The sequence below is a fragment of the Nannospalax galili genome, unplaced genomic scaffold, assembly GCF_000622305.1.
Source record: "Nannospalax galili isolate Female #2095 unplaced genomic scaffold, S.galili_v1.0 scaffold641, whole genome shotgun sequence".
NCBI lineage: Eukaryota > Metazoa > Chordata > Mammalia > Rodentia > Spalacidae > Nannospalax > Nannospalax galili.
Genome location: NW_008345311.1, coordinates 111,512 through 129,905, shown reverse-complemented (window position 1 = coordinate 129,905; position 18,394 = coordinate 111,512). Strand labels below are relative to the sequence as shown.

The following is an 18,394-nucleotide window of genomic DNA, read 5'->3' as shown; positions in this document are numbered from 1 at the left end:
AAAAAAAAAAAAAAAAAAGTCAGTTAGAATCTAACCTATGCTATTTTAGAATGGGATGGAAATATTTCCAGAAAATGAATTTGTTTCTTTTTTAAATTTTATTTATTCATTTCATCTTATTTTATGCCTTGAGTAGTCTGTCTGCATGTAAGTGCACCACGTGTGCAATACTTACAGAAGCCAGAAGAGGGCGACAGATCTGGTGGAACTGGATTTAAGAATGGTGCTGGGAACAGATCCTGGGTGCTCTGCAAGAGCAGCCAATGTTCTTAACTACTGAGCCACCTCCCCAAGCCCAATTTGTTTCTTTTTTTTAATATTTTATTTTATTGTTTTTATTTTATGTGTACGTGTGTATTGCCTGCATGTAGGTAAGTGCATCCATGTCGTGAAATACCCGTGGAGGACAGAAGAGGCTGTCGGATCCTCTGGAAATAGAGTTAGGACAGTTGTTAGCTGCCATGTGGGTGCTGGGATTCGAACCTGGGTCTTCTACAAGAGCAACCAGTATTTTTAACTGCTGAGCCATCTCTCCAGTACCCTGTTTCTTTTTTAAAAAATATTTTATTTATTATTTTTATTTTAAGTGTATGAATGTATGGCCTGCATGTATGTGAGTGCACCCACGTCATGCAATGCCCACAGAGGACAGAAGAGGCTATCGGATCCCCTGGAACCAGAGTTAAGGACGGCTCGTAGCCGCCATGTGGATGGTGGGAATCGAACCCGGGTCCTCTGCGAGAGCAGTCAGTGCTCTTAACCACTGAGCCATCTCTCCAGACCCCCAATTTGTTTCTTAATAGATACATAGTATTGAAATCATGAAATGTCTGAGGTTGGATTGGAAATAATTCCAGATAGAGAGGTAGGGAAAGTGTGAGGGGTAGGAATGAAGAGAAAATAGATGAAACATTTGTGGGTAAATCATGATAAACGTGGAATCTGCAAAAGACTTGGGAATGTTTATACTGTTTCTCTTTTTGTATATTGAATGTGTTCACAGCACAAAATTTAAGTATAGCTTCAATTTGGAGTAATTTATGTTTATTTTTCAATATTAACGTTTATCTACAAATAGCTAGCCTGCCAAGACATGATCCATGCATGTTACACATTGTAGAGCTGAAATGCGCTGCAAGTATGCCAAAATTATTGCCAGTAAGAACTGTTTCTAAACCTCTTTCTGTTTGACTTTCAACTACATTCAAAGCATAGGTTACAAACATCTTGAGGAGTTTTGTACTAGCTTGAAGTACGAAACCAGAGTAAATAAGTAAAGCATGATTACAGACCAGTTGCATGTGAAGAATGTGAGCTTAAGTTCAGACAGCTTTGCCCACAACTTTCTCTAACAGTGTTCACAAATTTATGTATTCATTATTCATTCATTCATTCATTGGTTCTGAAGTTGGTGAAGATTGAAGACAGCACCTTTTGCCTGCTAGAGAAGCACCCTAACACTAACCTATAACCAAAGTCTACCTACTTTAACATTGTTCTTTTTTGTTGTTTGTTTTTATTTTTAACATTTTTTCCTGAATTTCCCTATGTAACAAAACTTATCTTAAAACTTGCTGCTTGATCCAGGATAGTCTAGAGCTCACAATCCTCCTGCCTCATTCTCCTGAGTTCTGTAATTATAGGTATTTGTCCTATGCTCAGCTCAAGCTGATGCATTTTGTAAACCTCATGAGATGACTGGATTGCCTGACTGACAGGTAGATCTGTTCACTCACGTTACACACCCCCAATAAAGTTTATTTATTTCAACCAGCCTTTAGTGGGTACTTGTTGTGAGCCAAGATACAAAGTTGAGTAAGATACCTTCCCTGTTTTCGAGGAGCTCACAGACAAGTGGAGAAGACAAAGAGGTTAGTGGATAAATAGTCATTACAGGAGAGAGAATCTAGATTTCTGGAATGTGGAGATGGACTTACTAGCTAATAACTATTATCCTGTGATGCATCTCCTTTAAAATTATCCAAACGGGGCTGGAGAGATGGCTCAGCGTTTAAGAACACTTACTGTTCTTGCAGAAGACTTGGGTTCGAATCCTAGCACCCACATGGCAGCTAACAACTGTCTGTAACTCCAGTTCCAGGGGATCCAACAACCTCTTCTGTTCTCTGTGGGCATTGCGGGACATGGGTGCACTTACCTACATGCAGGCAATACACACATACACATGAAATAAAAATAATAAAGTTTTTTTAAAAAATATACAAAATTTGAGGGCTGTGTATACATGCTTGTAATCCCAAAACTGGGAGGGAGAGGCAAGAGGATGGAGGGGACCATCCTCAGCTACATGGTGAGTTTCAAGCTAACCTAAGATACATGAGGTGAGGCTCTATCTCAAAACAAAAATCAAAAAAGAATATTTGAGGTAGTTTCACTGGTGACTTGTAATAAAGAAGTGGAAAAAGGGATAAGATAGCTTAGTTTAACTCTGTACATAACTTTTCGAAGAGTGGCCCTCTCTGCTCCTTTGTCCTTGTCAGAAACCTTTAGAGGAGACTTGTGCATCTGCAGGGATCTTGGGGCAGTACATAAAAGACAGAGCACTCACTATCTTCACATTTAACAGAAGATGCCTGTTGATGTCTCCTTAAAGATTTTGACACATCTAAGGGAGAACTATAGTTAAAGGAAGCAAGTACTTAGGATTGGGCAAAGGATAGTGGTAGCCTTTGGTAACAGAATCTTGTAGAGTCTATCAATTGATTTGGAATCGAAAGTACATTTTGTCATGGAATAAATCAGGCTTTTCAAGTTACTCCACAAGTGTCCTTGAACTCTTACACTGTGTTATTTGGCATGTTTGTGTATAACTGTGATTCCTTTATTATTGTTTGACGGTCCTGAGAATTGATCCTAGGGTCTCCTGAATGCTAAGCAAACACTCTAACACTTAGGTATATCGTTAGTATATTTTTTAGTTTTAAAAAAGAATTTATTTTTAATTGTATGCATGTGTGTGTGTGTGTCTGTGTGTGGGTATGGGCATGTGCATGCAGTTTTTCACAGAGACCAGAAGAGGGAGTCAGACCTAGAGTTACAAGCAGTTGTGAGCTGCCCAACATGTGCATGTTCTTAACTGATCCATCTCTCTAGCCCCTAATTTTTGTTTGCTTATTTGTTTGTTTTTTGAGAAAGGGTCTCATTACATCTCCCTGGCCATCCTGAAACTCATTATGTAAACCATACCGGCCTCATTCTCTCAGATATCTGTCTAGCTCTGCCTCCCAAGTGCTGGGATTAAAGGTATGCACCACCACACCAGGTTACAGTTTATGCGATGCTGAGGATCAAACCAGGGCATTTTGATACGTGGACTAGCTAAGCTGCCCAGGCTACTGTTGAATTTGGCATCTTTCTGCCTCACCCTTCCAAGTAAGTGGAAATACAGTCCTGCACCACCAGGCCTACCTTATATGTCATTTTAATTAGAATGTACCAGAGAAACCTAGTAGCAAAATATAACCAGATTTATGTTCTATAACCCAGAGCCTTTATTTTATAGTTCCTAATACTGTACATCCCAAAGAGCCTATGCAGCCATGCCTAAAGAGCAAATGTTAATAATTTTATTTGTAGCATCTAAAGATGTCCTCTATTTGCTTTTACAATTTGCAGATAAAATGTCAGAATTATCAAAAGATGTAGGCATGAAAAATAGCAATATTGGGGCTGGAGAGATGGCTCAGCAGTTAAGAACACTGGTTGTTCTTACAGAAGACCTGGGTTCGAATCCCAGCACCCACATGGCAGCTAATAACTGTCCATAACTCCAGTTCCAGGGGATCTGATAGCCTCTTCTGTCCTCCATGGGTGTTGCATGACATGGGTGCACTTACCTACATGCAGGCAATACACAAATACACTTAAAATAAAAATAATAAATAAAATATTAAAAAATTAAAATAGCAATATTAATAAAGTTTATTGTATAGGCTAAATATTGCTTCCATAGAAGTTGGCTCTCCACATTGACTACAGAAAGCAGTTGGTAAGGGTGTGCGAGTAGAGATGGAGTTCAGTTGGGAGAGTGCTCCCCTAGCATGCACAATGCTACCATATGAACTGGGCATCTCAGGGTACATCTGTAATCCCAGTACTCAGGAGGTGGAAACAAGAGAATCAGAAATTTAAAGTCATCCTTAACTCCACAGTTAATTCCAGTCCAACTGGGTCTGCATGAGAGCCTGTTAATAGAATATGAGCAAATATATCATATACATGTATGAAAACATTGTAATGAAGCCTACTGTATGTAATTAATACATACTGATAAAAAATAAAATTTCAAAAATTTACCCAAAATGAAAACAAAATAAGCAATTGGGGGGGAGCACAGGCATGCGTGTGGTGGTCAGAAAGACAAACGTGGATGTCAGACCATTTTGTTTGAAAAAAGATCTTATTGTTCGCCAGTGTACACATCAGGCCAGTTGGCCTGCGAGCTCCTAAGTATTCTTCTGTCTCCACTGTCTTGACTTAGGAATACTGAGATTACAGACTTTGCCCAGCATTGTGTGAGTTCTGCATATTCACACTCAGGTATTGAAGCTTACAAGGAAAATGTTTTATGCACTGAGCCATCTATAGTAATGTGCTACCTGCAGTTAGTAAACAATAAAAATCACCATGTACTTTCACTTTCCCAGTGTTTCTGGACTGGAAGGCTAAGACAAGTGTGAGGGCACTTTCAAAGCATGAATGAAAATGATGTAGATAGTGTTTTAAGCTATTAAAATGACTGCTTTACCAAGATTCTAGGAAAGTTTTCTGAAAGGAGATTAAACTCCCAGCCACTTGCTCCTTGAAAAAAGGTGTAGAAGAGAAAGAATCCTGTACTAAAAGTGAGCACATAGATGCTTGAATGTTTGCTTGTGTTTATATTGAGACTAAGTTATTAACTAATACAATGGGACTGGTTGTTAACTGCTCTAAGCATTCAGGAGGATGAAATTACACAATGTGTAATACAGTAAAACAGAAACTTGTCACATATAAGAATAAGTGCACTGTAATAGAAATAGCTATGTGCTTTTTCCCTTTTTTTGTGCTGTCACTCAAATACTAAGGTTCTCTTTACCACTGAGCTACACACATAGCCCCTGTGTACTGAAAGAACTCTATGTATAGTTTTTATTCAACCTATTGTCTGTATTTTGTATATTTTATAAAATTACAAGATTTGTCAAATCAGTTAAGCTTTAAGTGACTCCTCTATCCTTTAAGTAATGGGAATAAGTTAGTATTAGCTACCAGGGCTATGTATGTTTTCTGGCAACTGTATTTCTCAATGGCATGATCACATTTGCTAAGAGCTTTTTAAATTATTTATTTATTTATTTTATGCCTATGAGTATTTTGCCTACATGTATACAAGTGCACCCATGTTGTGAAATGCCCACAGAGGCCAGAAAAGGGCATCGAATTCCCTCGATTTGGAAATTTAGAATTAGGGACAGTTATTAGCTACCATATGGTTGCTGGGAGCCACACACTGGTCCTCTGCAAGAGCAGCCAGTGCTCTTAAACACTGAATCATCTCTCCAGCCCTTGCTAAGAGCTTTAGAAGTATTTTCCACAGGATCTACTGGGCAAGGGCCCAAAAATCTAAAAAGCAGCATGTGGGGTCTTGAGAGTTGATTCAGTGGTTAAGAGCACTGACTGCTCCTGCAGAGGACCCGTGTTCATTTCCCAGCATCCACATGGCAGCTAACAACCATCCATAACTCCAGTTCCAGAGAATCTGACGCCCTCTTATGACCCCTTTGGGCACTGCATGATATGGGTGCACTTATACACATTCAGGCTACACACTCATACATGTAAAATAAAAATAATAGAAAAAGAAAAGGAGCATGTTTTTATAGTTGGAGCAATTGATTGCATTCCTCACATACAGTGTTTGAATTTACATTTGCTGCACAACTCAGTATCTTGGGCAAAGTATCCTAGACCCTTTTTCTCCCCAGCACAATTTAGGTGATAAAGTTACAGAACCTGGGCTAGGGATGCAGTTCAGTTGCTAGAGTGCAACACAGGCCCTGGGTTTGATAGCCAGAACAGCATAAACTGGGTCAGGTAGTGCACACCTATAATCCTAGTACTCAGGAAGTGGAAGCAGGAGGATCAGAAGGTCAAGACCATTTTTGAAAAATAGTGAGTTTGAGGGCAGCATGGGTTCCAGGAGACACTTTCTCTAACAAATAAAAGGTTCTAGAATCCTAAAGACTTAGCTTTCAGGTTGTAATTACTGTGATCACTCGATATTGGGCATGCGGGGAATCATTACTACCCTTGAAACATTGCAGCTTGTCATATTATTTTTTAAACCAGGCCTGTGTATTCATCATCAAAGAAGGTATGACAGGATATGTAAGAGAAATGAGTTTCCATTCTGTTCTCCAGGAACAAGCTATCTTAAAATAAAACTTACAGAGCAAGAAATTAGACCAATGTTCAGGCAAAGAATGGTTCTGTTTTATTGTCTAAAATTATTCTCTTGAATCAAACTTAAGAATCTGTGTGGAGGAGGCCGATCAACTGAATCAAGTAAGATGATGGATATCCCAGCCAGATTGTCCTCCACTTACATAGCTAGAGGAGGAAGTCTATAATTAAATTGATAAATTTTATGTCAAGATTCCAAATTCTATGAGAGTTGAAGAGAAAGATCAAAGGGAGGTGGAGTCATTGGGAAGCAGACATTCAGGAAAGAAGAGTCTTCTGTAAAACCCTGTAGGTCGGGTATGACTTGGATAGGCAGCGAAGAAAATGAAAGAGTTATAAGAGGGACGTGAGAAGCAGATGTAGAGGGGAGAAGTCTTCAGTGGAGGAGAAGCAAAGAGGAAGAGTCCAGAGTCCAACCAAGGTGACAATGTAGAAGTTCGCAGGATGTTTTTCAAAGGACAGTTATTCATAAACCTATTCAAAGTTGGGCATAGTGGCATACACCTGTAATCCCAGGACTGGGGAAGCTGCGGAGGGAAGATCACTACTTCCAGGTTAGTCTGGGATGCACAGTGAGACCTTGTCTTAAAAAACAATCTTGTGCAGACAGTTGTTAAAAGAAAACTGCTTAGGTAAAAGTAATAAGAATATGCTGGGCGTGGTGGCTCATGCCTTTAGTCCAAGGCAGAAGCAGGTGAATCTCTGTGAGTTCAAGGCCAGCCAGGTCTATATAGGGAGTTCCAGGCCAGCTGGGACTACAGAGAGACCCTGTCTCAAAAAAACCAAAAAAAATGTGGTAAGACTATTCTAGAGGACCTGAAATATCAAGCAGATACTAGACAATTAATTTAGGCATAAGCAATTATAGCTTACTGAAGTTGGGGGCAGGCATAATCAAATTGTCATGGGTGCCAATTATGAGCCATTCTTAATTCAAAAGATAATTACTGAGAATGTGTCCATGCTATGGGGAATACAGTAATGAGTGAGTTATATTTCTATCATGCTAAATCTTGAAGGAAGTAAATTAATTCAGTAAGATGTTGAGGAGGTTATATCAGATAATGGTTGAGAATGCTGACTTTTCCAGTCAGGCCTGGGTTTGTGACTTGGTTTCTAGTGGCATGATTTGAAGTGACAGCTTTTCTAAATGTAGTTGCTCTCTCTTAAATGGGAATAACAGTATTACCAAACTTATAGAAACGTTTCTGAGAAATAACTTCCATAATGTATTTGCAAAGCACGTAGCATACTCCATAGTAAATAAGTCCTCTATAACTTTTAGCAGCTAAAATAAAACTTATAAAGATGTGTTATTATTTTATTTGAATTATTATTACCTATTCAGGCACAGTGATAGAGGATTGATGTATTAGGAAGAATGAGACATGGTCACTTCCATCAAAGAGTTTTGATAAAATTGTTAAGTGCTATTCTTGTGGTAACTGTATTTTCTAAATTAAAAATATACATGTATTAACTGGGCATGGGGGTGCATGCCAGTAATTAAAGCACTCTGGAGGCAGGGGCAAGATGATGGCAAATTTAAAGCCACCTTGGGTTATATAATAAGATCCTGTCCAGGGGGTGGTGGGGGGAGTAAGAGAGAGACTGTAAACAAATTAGCAGAAAATTCTAGAATTGACCACACCTGAGACCATAATGGGACATGAAGGAAGAAGGAAGAATCCCAGAGTTTGGAAGGAAGAATCAAGGACACTTAGTGACTGACTCGTCCATAAGGAACAAACTTTATGGGCAAACAGTAGTCTCAAATATATTTGCCTGGAGACAGAGGAAAATGGGGAAGTTGGAAATGAGGCCTGGTTTATTAGAAAGGAGAACTGAGGTGGGGATTAAAAGAGGATAATGAGGCCAGGGGTGTGACTCGGTGATAGAACATTTGCCTAACATGCTTGAAGCTCTATGTTTGATTCATGGTACTGAGAAAAGAAAGGAAAAAAAATGAGCAGTAAGTTCAGTTGAATTATCCTTGCTGACCCTCATCTCCCTTGGCCACATCAGATTTGTGCCTGTAATTATGTCTGTCAGTAACCCTAGGCTAAAAGCCCCAGCCATCCTGCCGTTCTGCAGCTCCAGATAGCATCTTCTCTTTCTGACTCTGACCCTAGAACATGGTCACCGAAGATGTCTATCTGAGAAATTCCATCCCGTGCTCTAAGACAAAGGTTACATCGCTTTCATGGAAAATGCTCCCTGATACCCATCACTCAATACAAGTGGCTATGATGGCTTTAGTAGGATGTCTTTGAGTTTCTAGTTCCCCCAGTAGAAAATTATCTCTTCTAGTGGAATAAAACTTCAGAGTCCTAATTGTCTGTATCTGTGGCCCCCAACACAGTGCTTAGTACCTGTTAAACCTTCAGTGACGCTTTGAGGAGTAGAGATGAGTGAGCAAATGTGTTAAACACTTAAGTTGAAATCTTCCCAAGTCATTAGGAAATAGAGCACTGGAGTTTGAGTAATCATAGTAAGAGAAGGTAAGCTTTAGCCCACAGAATGCCACACACCCATAGAACCTAGAGAATAATGCTGTTGACTTACCTAACTAAGGAGGAGGCAGGTTGGCAGTTTCTGTTGGTACAGATAGGTATGTGAATTGTGGGTGTTCCAAGGCGCTGCCTGTTTTGAATGAAAGAAGGTGATAAATAATACCCCTGTTTTGTTGCCCACTCTTCTTGAATTATTTGCACACAAATGTGGCCACATGGTCAGATTTTCCCCCTCTTTTATAGCCAAATAATACATTCTTCCATGTTTTATTCACCCTTTGTTACTTTCTTCATGAGTTTTAACTGTGTATTTCCCAGTCTTTAAGTGACCAACTTCTCTTCCCCAATTCCATTTTTACATAATGTACTAATAGCTGCGAATGAAGTCTAAGGTGAATATCCTCTGGGTTGTTTGAGTTTGTTTGTTTTCTTCTGATGTGCTGAGAACGATACCCAGGACGCTTAGTAGGCAAGCCCTCTACCACAGAAAAGGAAGCCCCATTGCATCCAATTTGTATCTATTATTTGACTTGTTGGTTTTAAGGGAAAAAATGTAAAGTTCCTAATTAAAGTTTATTATCCATGAAGGAGTTTCCAAATGTGCCACCCTTCCTCCTGACCCTGACTTGGTACTGGATGGCACACACTAATAAGTACTTTGTTTGGTGAGCTATAGTCTTAAGGTGAATGCCTTAGGAGGTGAAAACAGGCACCCCTCCTTCCCTCAAATAGTTTTCAAACTTTGAGTAATAGTTTCAGGTAGTTGTAGGTACACAATTTTCAACTAAGATTTGTGTCCAGGGTTACGTCTAGTTAAATGAACCAGTGGAGTGGTTTCATAATTGCTGTATTGTTAGTCAAATGCTGTAATTAGGGATGACTTCATAGGCATAAGATTTCTCTGTGGGTGACGCCCTGAATTTGTACCCAGTTCTACACCGTATCCTTTTATGAAAAAAACAAATAAACAAACAAACAAGGTTTTGTTTGCTTTTATTTTTGAAAATGTCTTTTCCTGTGTCTCAGATGTTTAGGGAAAGAGAGCTTGCTTTTTTGTCCATGCCGCTTTCTCTGAAGAAAAGACACAGGCAGAGGGAGCCAGAAAAAAAAAATAGAACCAGGGAGCAGAACAAAGGGGTTTGCAGATTAGAGACCCCTGGGAGGTTTTACTTTTGAGGTTTTCATGTGCGGAACTGAAATGAAGAGAAACATATTTCTGTTTCTTTGAATATTAGTTCTTCCTCATGTCATGTAAATAAAGTATGTTTTGTGGGAAGACAGACTGGACTGGGGGGGGCATAATTCAAAGTTAACCTTTTGCCTATCAATCACCCATTGTAAAACTGGAGTTAAACTTGAGTCTTACTGCTTTACCATTTAATTTTGCATTATAGCTCACGAGAAAATGTGCAAATGAAGAGGAATGTGACAATATTTACAAGCTGTGAATCATTTTGAAATATTTAAACTAAAATTAATTTAAGTTTTTAAAATATGTCACCTGCCTGCACTTCAACTTCTGTGTAGAAATTGGCCTTGTGAAAGAGCCGTATTGAGTCATGGGTAGAATGTGGCTGACACGTTTTCTTAAGGCTCGTTCTTCTTAAATTACTTTGACTAAACACTTGTAATTTTTATATATGAGGGAGGCTTGTTATATTCTGTAGTCAATAATTATAGGGGACATGAGACAGCTTTTCATGTATCCCATTTAAAAGGCTCTTAGTAGACCTGGTGCCTAATATTATATAGCCTCTCACAATTACTTCAGCAGGTTACTTACTCCTTGTTTTCTTTCACTGGGGATGTGAAGTTGCTGTGTAATGCTTTATAGTTTACCATGTGCCTTCATAGGCATCGTCTTTAATCCTTATGAGGAACCAGGGGAAACAGGTATTATTATTGCCATTTTCAAATGAGAAACTGAGGTTCAGAGAGATTAAACAACCTTGCTCCTGGACATTCTGATAGGAAGCAGCAGAACCAGGCACTGGCTGCTGTCTTCTTATTGTATGAGAGCACACTACATCCTTAGACCAGGAGCAACAGCTTGCCACAAGGATTCTGGATGCAAAGAAGTGTCTATAGGTAATGAATGATGGTGTCAAATTTTCTGTATCACTTGTGAACCCATCATTTTATACAACTAATATATGCTAATAAAAATATTCAATATGGCCTGGGGAGATAGATGACTGAGTGCGTATAGGGATTAGCATGAGGGCCTGAGTTAAGAACCCCGGTAGCCACAGAAATGCCAAGTGGTTGTAGCAGCTTACCTCAAATTCCAGTCCTAGGGAGGCAGAGAAAGGGGACTTCCTAGAACAAGCTGGCTAGCTAGACCAGCCAAATCAGTGACAGACCCTCCCTCAATATGTAACACAGAGAGTGATCAAGGAAAAGACTTGACACCAACCTTGTGCCACTTTGTGTACCTGCTCACACACATGTGATCTCACACATGTATACACACACAGTACCCATATAAACACACAAGTGATGTACCTGCTCACACATGTGAACACACATACACACACAATTACCATATACACACACAGAAATGTATATTCAATGAAACCCTTCATAGTTTACCATCCTCATATTTAGGCTCAATATATAGTATAAATCAGTAATTTGAAATTATTACTTCATTGAAAATATGATAAATTTTAAAAGACGCTCAATACAGTGAGAAAAATCTACAGCAATTTCCAAGTTAGTTAATATGATGCTTTTTCCCAAGATACTTTGTTGCTTAATTTGCTTAGTATCCCAACAAATACAGAAATTTCTTAGTTTAACGAGGTTCCATTTCTCAATTGCTGACCTTAATTCTTGAATGAATCAAGTCCTATTCAGAAAGTTTTTTCCTTCACCTCTGCCTTTCAGGATACTACCTATGTTTTCTTCTAATAGTTTCAGGATTTCAGGTTTCACACTGACGTCTTTGATCCATTTGGAGTTGATGTTTGTGCAGGGTAATAGAGAATGGTCTAATTTCATTCTTCTGCATATAGATATCCAATTTTACCAGCACCATTTTTGAAGATGCCATCTTTCCTCTAGTGTGGTATTTTTGGCATCTTTGCCAAATATCAGATGGCCATTAATTATGTGAACTCATGTTTGTGTCTTCTTTTTTGTTCCATTGATTTCCTTGTTTGTTTTTGTGCCCATACCATACTGTTTTTATTATAAGAGCTCTGAAATTTAGCTTTAAATCTAGTATGCTAATCCCTTTATTATTGTTCCTTTTACTCAAAAATGTTTTGGCTAGCCAGGGTCTTTTGTGCTTCCATATGAACTTTAAGATATTTTTCCTTATTTCTGTGAAGAATGTCATGGAGATTTTGATTGAACTTATATTGAATCTGTAAACTGTTCCTTAATATTTAAAATTACAAGCTATGACCTAGGAATGTAGCTCAGTTGGTACTGATTACCTGGGATGCATGAAGCCCTGGGTCCTCAGCACTGAGTAAATCAGGCATGCATACCTAAAGTCCCAGCACTGAAAAGGGAGGTGGAGATATGAGCATGAGAAGTTTACGGCCATCCTAGGCTACACAGCAGCTTAGAGGCCAGCCTTAGCTACATGTGACACACTCTCTAAGAAATACTGATAAAATAAAATGAACAGATTTATGTCTAACTGAAGATCTTTTGTTACCTCGTAGATCTGAGGTTACTGAATGGTGGGTGTTTTTACTGAGTGTGCCCACTCAGAAGTTTTCCATCTGTAGAGGCATTTTAATATCATAGCTTTAAAAAGCGGCCTGAACAGGCAAGGTCTATGTTATATATTTTGATGATGTCATAGCAAGCTTTGAAAGGGGAAAAAAATGAAATGGTGAATAATTTGTTACTTAAAATGTTTTGTCATGTTTATTTAATTTGTGAATGTATGTGACTATGGGAATGCCACAGTGCATGTGTGGAGGTCAGAGGACAAGTAGTGGGAGTTCGTTCTCTCCTTCCACCACGTGGAGTCCAGGGTTTGAACTTAGGTCTTCAGGCTTAGTGGCAAGCACCTTTCCCTACTGAGCCATCTCCCAGGCCCCAATTTGTTACTTGTTTGTGTGTTTGCTTGCTTCTTTATTTGTTCAGACTGGGATTAATCTAATCCAGGCTAGCCTTGAACTTACTGTGTAGCCAAGGATAACCCTGACTATCTGATCTGCTTTCATTTCCCAAGTGCTGGGATTACAGGCATGTGCCACTTCACGTGGCAATTTGTTTCTTTTTGATAAAGTATATAAAAGATAAAAGATCTTGGGTGGTTTTGCTTTAATTCTTTTGTGGAATGGTAGAGCTTTGCACATGCTAGGCAGGTGCTGTAAAGGCAACACATGTAGGGCAGTGAAAACATGGTGTATGACACTATGGAAATACATGCCAGTATACACTTTTTCAGACTCATAGAATATACGATACCAAGAGTGAATCGTAATAGACAAGAACTCTGAATGGTAATGATGTTCTTCTGTATGTTCACCAGTCCTAACAGATTTACCACTTGATGTGGAATATTGACAATGGTGAGGCCATGTGTGGGGTTAGGGTCTCTCTCCCTTCTGCTAAATTTTGCTATGAACCTAAAGCGGCTCTGAAAATAAGCTCTACTGAAAAATAAAAGAAGAAGAATAATGAAAGCAAAAAAATGTCACCATGTATTTTTTCATTCTCCTTCATCCAAGATTTTATTTAGGGATTGTCCATCTACTGTGATACAGAACACCCATTTATTTTAGGGGTGGGCCAGCAAAGGTTTTATAAAGGTTGAAAATGTAAATGTTATACATGAGGAGGCAAAATCAAAAATATTGAATATATTTCACCATAATTTTTAAATTCCAGTCTGACTTTTTTAATGGAATTTTCTGGGCTATTTCACTTAATTGGGGTTGAAAGCTGAAGGGTTCTATAATGAAAACTGACTTCAAATTTCTATTGTAAAAAACACATTTTACTTGGGGAGTGGCCTAGATAGCATTAACTGTTAACTTGACTAGCCTAGAATCACCTGGAAAAGGATCCTCAATTGAGTGACATGTCTACAAGAGTGGACATGTCTACAAGAGAATGTCTTCATTATTAATTCAAGTAAGAGGGCCCAGCCCATTGTGGTTGGTACCATTCCCTGGGCAGGTGGTCCTGGACTATATTAGGAAGCTACTTAAGCATAAGCCTGTGAGCAAGCAATCAGGAAATATTCCTCTATGGTTTCTGCTTCAAGTCCTTGATTGGTTTTTAACCCTGACTTCCCTGAATAATGGACTCTCGCCTGGAAGTGGAAACCAGATAAATCCTTCCCTCTCCAAAGTTAATTTTGGTCCAGAGAGTTTTATCACACCTACAGAAAGGAAACTAGAACAAAAATCATAGAAACATGTAGTCCAGATTCAGTTCACAGGATGGAGATTGCCAACTCTTGCTCTTTTGCTTAAATCCAACAAGCAGGCCCAAAATTGGAAAGGGCGTCAACTTAAAAAATACAGTAATTTATATTAACAAGAATGTATATATTGGAGTTGGGGAGATAGTTCAGCAGTTTAGAACACTGGCTGTTCTTGCAGAAGACCCAGGTTCGAATCCCAGCACACACATGGCAGCTAACAACTGTCCATAACTCCAGTTCAAGGGGATTCAACAGCCTCTTCTGTCCTCCACAGGCATTGCACAACATGGTGCACTTACATACATGTAGGCAATACACGAATACACATAAAATAAAAATATTTTTTAAAAAGAATATATATATTAACATACATTACTATGACTTCTATGAAAACCAAACAGTTTGCTTTACCACTTTCTTAAGGGGAGTGATTGATAGTTATTAGTATGCTATTGGCTGTGAAAGTTGCTTATTTTACATGAATCACTGGCAAAGTCATTTGGACCTTTACTTGGTGTTGGATACTTTGACCCTTCTTTATATTCTTTGAAAGTAGATTAAGAGTTTATGCTTGAGCCAGTGAGATTATTCAGTGGGTAAAGGTGCCACCAAGCACGATGGCCTGAGTTGAATCCTTGGGACCCACATGGTAACAGAGAAAATACTCCATTAGTTATCCTCTGACCTCCACATTCACACATGGCATATGTGTGCCTGGACACATACACAAACAAAAATAAAAGTAATAAAAATATTTAAGGATTTTATCCTTTAGAGGACACAAATTAGATTTAATAGGCCTCAAAAATAATAATAGTAGGGGAAGTGGGTGGTAATAAGGAGGAAGAGGGAATGGGAGAGGTACACAAATATCAAAATATATTGTACAAAATTATCAAAGAATCAATAAAGAGGCTGGAGAGACGGCTAAGCAATTAAGAGCATTTACTGCTCTTCCAGAGGACCCACATGGTAACTAATACCCATCCATAATTCCAGTATCAAGGACTCTCACTCCCTCTTCTGGCCTCAATATGCATTTCTTGCCTGTGGTGCTCTTACATGCACACAGGCAGAACACTCATACACATAAAATAAAAATATAAAAATTTAAAAGTTTTAAAGTATTTTAAAGAATCAGTAAACATAAAAATATATAACTAAATGTTCTTAATTACATTAAGAAATAAGAGGTAAAATAACTTCCTTCTCTAATGAGGGTATGTCTTACTGTGTAAGCTGCTAGCTGTGAGACTTAAGGCACCTACCTTCATTTCTGTATGTGTTAGCACCCTCTATTGTAAATTAAGTTGTTTGTAGGTTTATAGCTTACTGTGCATGGTTAATGAAACAATCCATGTAAAATGTATGAGGTAATTTGTGACATACAGTAAGTGTTTAATGAATTATGACTACTATTTGAGCCTTTAAAAATAAAAAAGTCATGGCAAAAGAAAACAAAGAGAAGAAAATTAAGATTCAGAATTTGTTTTTTCTAAATAGCTTTTGCTTGTCATTTATTTTCTTTATTATGAACTATAGTTTCACAAGGACACCTATGCAGATTGTTTAATAGTTTGCAAGTCTACTTATTGTTTCCTTAAATCAGAATTAAGCAAGCATACTAATATTATGCATTCATCACAGCCTTTTTAAAGCCGGAAACCATTTGCTCTCTCTTTAGATCTATACATGGATGAGATGGCTACTACTCAGATTTCCAAAGATGAGCTGGATGAACTCAAAGAAGCCTTTGCAAAAGTCGGTGAGTATATTTTTTCCTATAACTAAAGGAAAGGAATTTTTATTTGGTATCAAAGTTATTTCACAAGAAATTTTTGTGAATGGTTTATCACTAGCCCTAGGCTTGGTTACATAGGGAAACTAACCAAAAACTAAACCAAACCAAAAAAAAAGATAGACAGGTAAAATTTTACAAACCATACTTAAAATTGTATTATTTTGAGCCAGCAAGATGGCTCATCAGGTAATGATACTTACCACCAAGCCTGAAGACCTGAGTTCAGTTCTGGGGATTCACATGGTGAAAAGAGAGAACCGACTCCTGTAAATTGTCCTTTAACGTCTATATATGTATGTACACTCACATAGATAAATAAATGAAGTAAAAACTTTTATTAAAAATTTTAATATGGGGTTGGACAGGTGCCTCAAGGGACGAGAGCACTTGCTATTCTTCCAGAGGACCCAGGTTCAATTCCCAGCACCCACATGGTGGCTCTGTTAACCTCTTCTGGCCTTTTCAGTCACTACACACACACACACACACACACACACACACACACACACACACACCAATAAGCACACAGGCAATCAAAACACTTCTACAAATAAAAATAAATAATTTAAAATTTTTTGATGTTTCTAATTAAATCTAGTATTTAATTTGTCAAGGATTTTTAGGTCCAGTCATTAGATTGGGGATTGCTGTGATGTGAAATTTTGATGACACGTTTTGTTAGTGTAATTTGTATGCGTTTTTCTGAGATGAGTGTTTGGTGGGAAAGGATTCTCATTCTGTATCTGAGGATGGATATAGAAACTCACTATGTAGATATAGCCCAGGCTGATCCCTTAAACTCTCAGCAGTCTTCCTACCTCAGCCTCTTGAGTGTTGGCATAATATATCTGACTATCCGTCCTTATTTAGCTTCATTATATTATCTTTTTCACGGATCTTCCCAACTTTTGACTAATGTAGACTATTTTTCCTTCTAACATAAAATGAAATTATAACATCAATCTAAGATATAAAGGCATACTGCTATGGCATTTTTTTTTGATGGAGCTGGGATTTGAACCCAGAGGCTTATGCATGGTAAGCAAGTGCTGTACCATTCATCCTCACCTATTTGTGTTTTTAGCGAGAGTTTTAGTAAGTTGTCCAGACTAGCCTTGAACTTACTCCACAGCTCAGGCAAGTCTGGAGTTTGCCATCCTTCTGCCTCACCTTCCCCAGTAGCTGCAGTTACAGGTTTGCACCACCAGGTTGACTTGGTTTATATATTAACATAATCCTATCACATCTTACAATTAAGCAACTATGGAAGCAATATATTGTGTTTACTTTCTAAATATCAATGTTGAGGTCAAGTGTACAGAACACAAAATGAACCAGTTAAAATCCAATTATTGATGTTTATGTTCACATGAGGCAACATGTGCTTAAGGTGACCTATTACTAATTGGCATCACCTAAACTAAAAGGAATAAATTTAGAATATGATGATTTATTATTTAAATCAGATTTACTCTTGGTCTAATATGATGCTGTATACTTTTAATCCCAGCACTTAGAGATGGAAGTGGGTGGATCTTTGTGAGTTTGAGGCCAGCCTGGTCTACAGAGCAAGTGCCACACCAGCCAGGGCTATGTACTTGAAATCTTATCTCAAAAAACCCCACCAGGATTCCTAGATTTATTTACTTTTAAATCTATGCTGAAAATCCCGTTAATGAAAAAGGAGAAAGACATCTATCCCTATTTCTTTTGTTTGTTTGTTTGTTTGTTTGTTGAGACGGGATCTCACTATGTAGCTGTGGCTGACCTGAATTCTGTATGTAGACCAGGCTAGCCTCCAATTCACATAGCTTGGCTTGCCTCTGTCTCCTGAGTGCTGGTATTAAATGTATATATTTGCTTTTATTTATTTATTTATTTATTTATTTACTCATTCATTCATTTTCTGAGAGAGGATCTCTTTTAGTCCAGGCTTGCCGTGAATTCACTATGTAACCCATGATGACGTCAAACTCCTGATTCTGCTGCTGTCATCTACCTAGTGTTGGGATTGCAGACATATACCACCAAACCTGGTTTATGTAGTGCTGGGGACTGAGCCCAGGCCTTTTTATAAGCTAGGCACTTATTCTACCAAATGAGCTATATCCCTAGTCCATGACCCACATTTTCTACAAATGCATATAATATTAATAATGACAGCATACCTTGGAGAGAATAATAACCCCCAGCTAGAATGACTTCATATTCTATCAG

General features: G+C 38.3%; 1 protein-coding gene across 1 annotated transcript in view; it reads left to right on the top strand.

Annotated features, from left to right (window-relative positions):
• Pls3 (plastin 3) overlaps window positions 1–18,394 on the top strand; it is a gene marked incomplete in the record, with an annotated part of 117,716 nt that overhangs the window by 47,778 nt on the left and 51,544 nt on the right. The window contains 1 exon segment of the mRNA XM_029567592.1: window positions 16,061–16,141. Within this exon segment, the coding sequence (XP_029423452.1) occupies window positions 16,061–16,141 (81 nt within the window).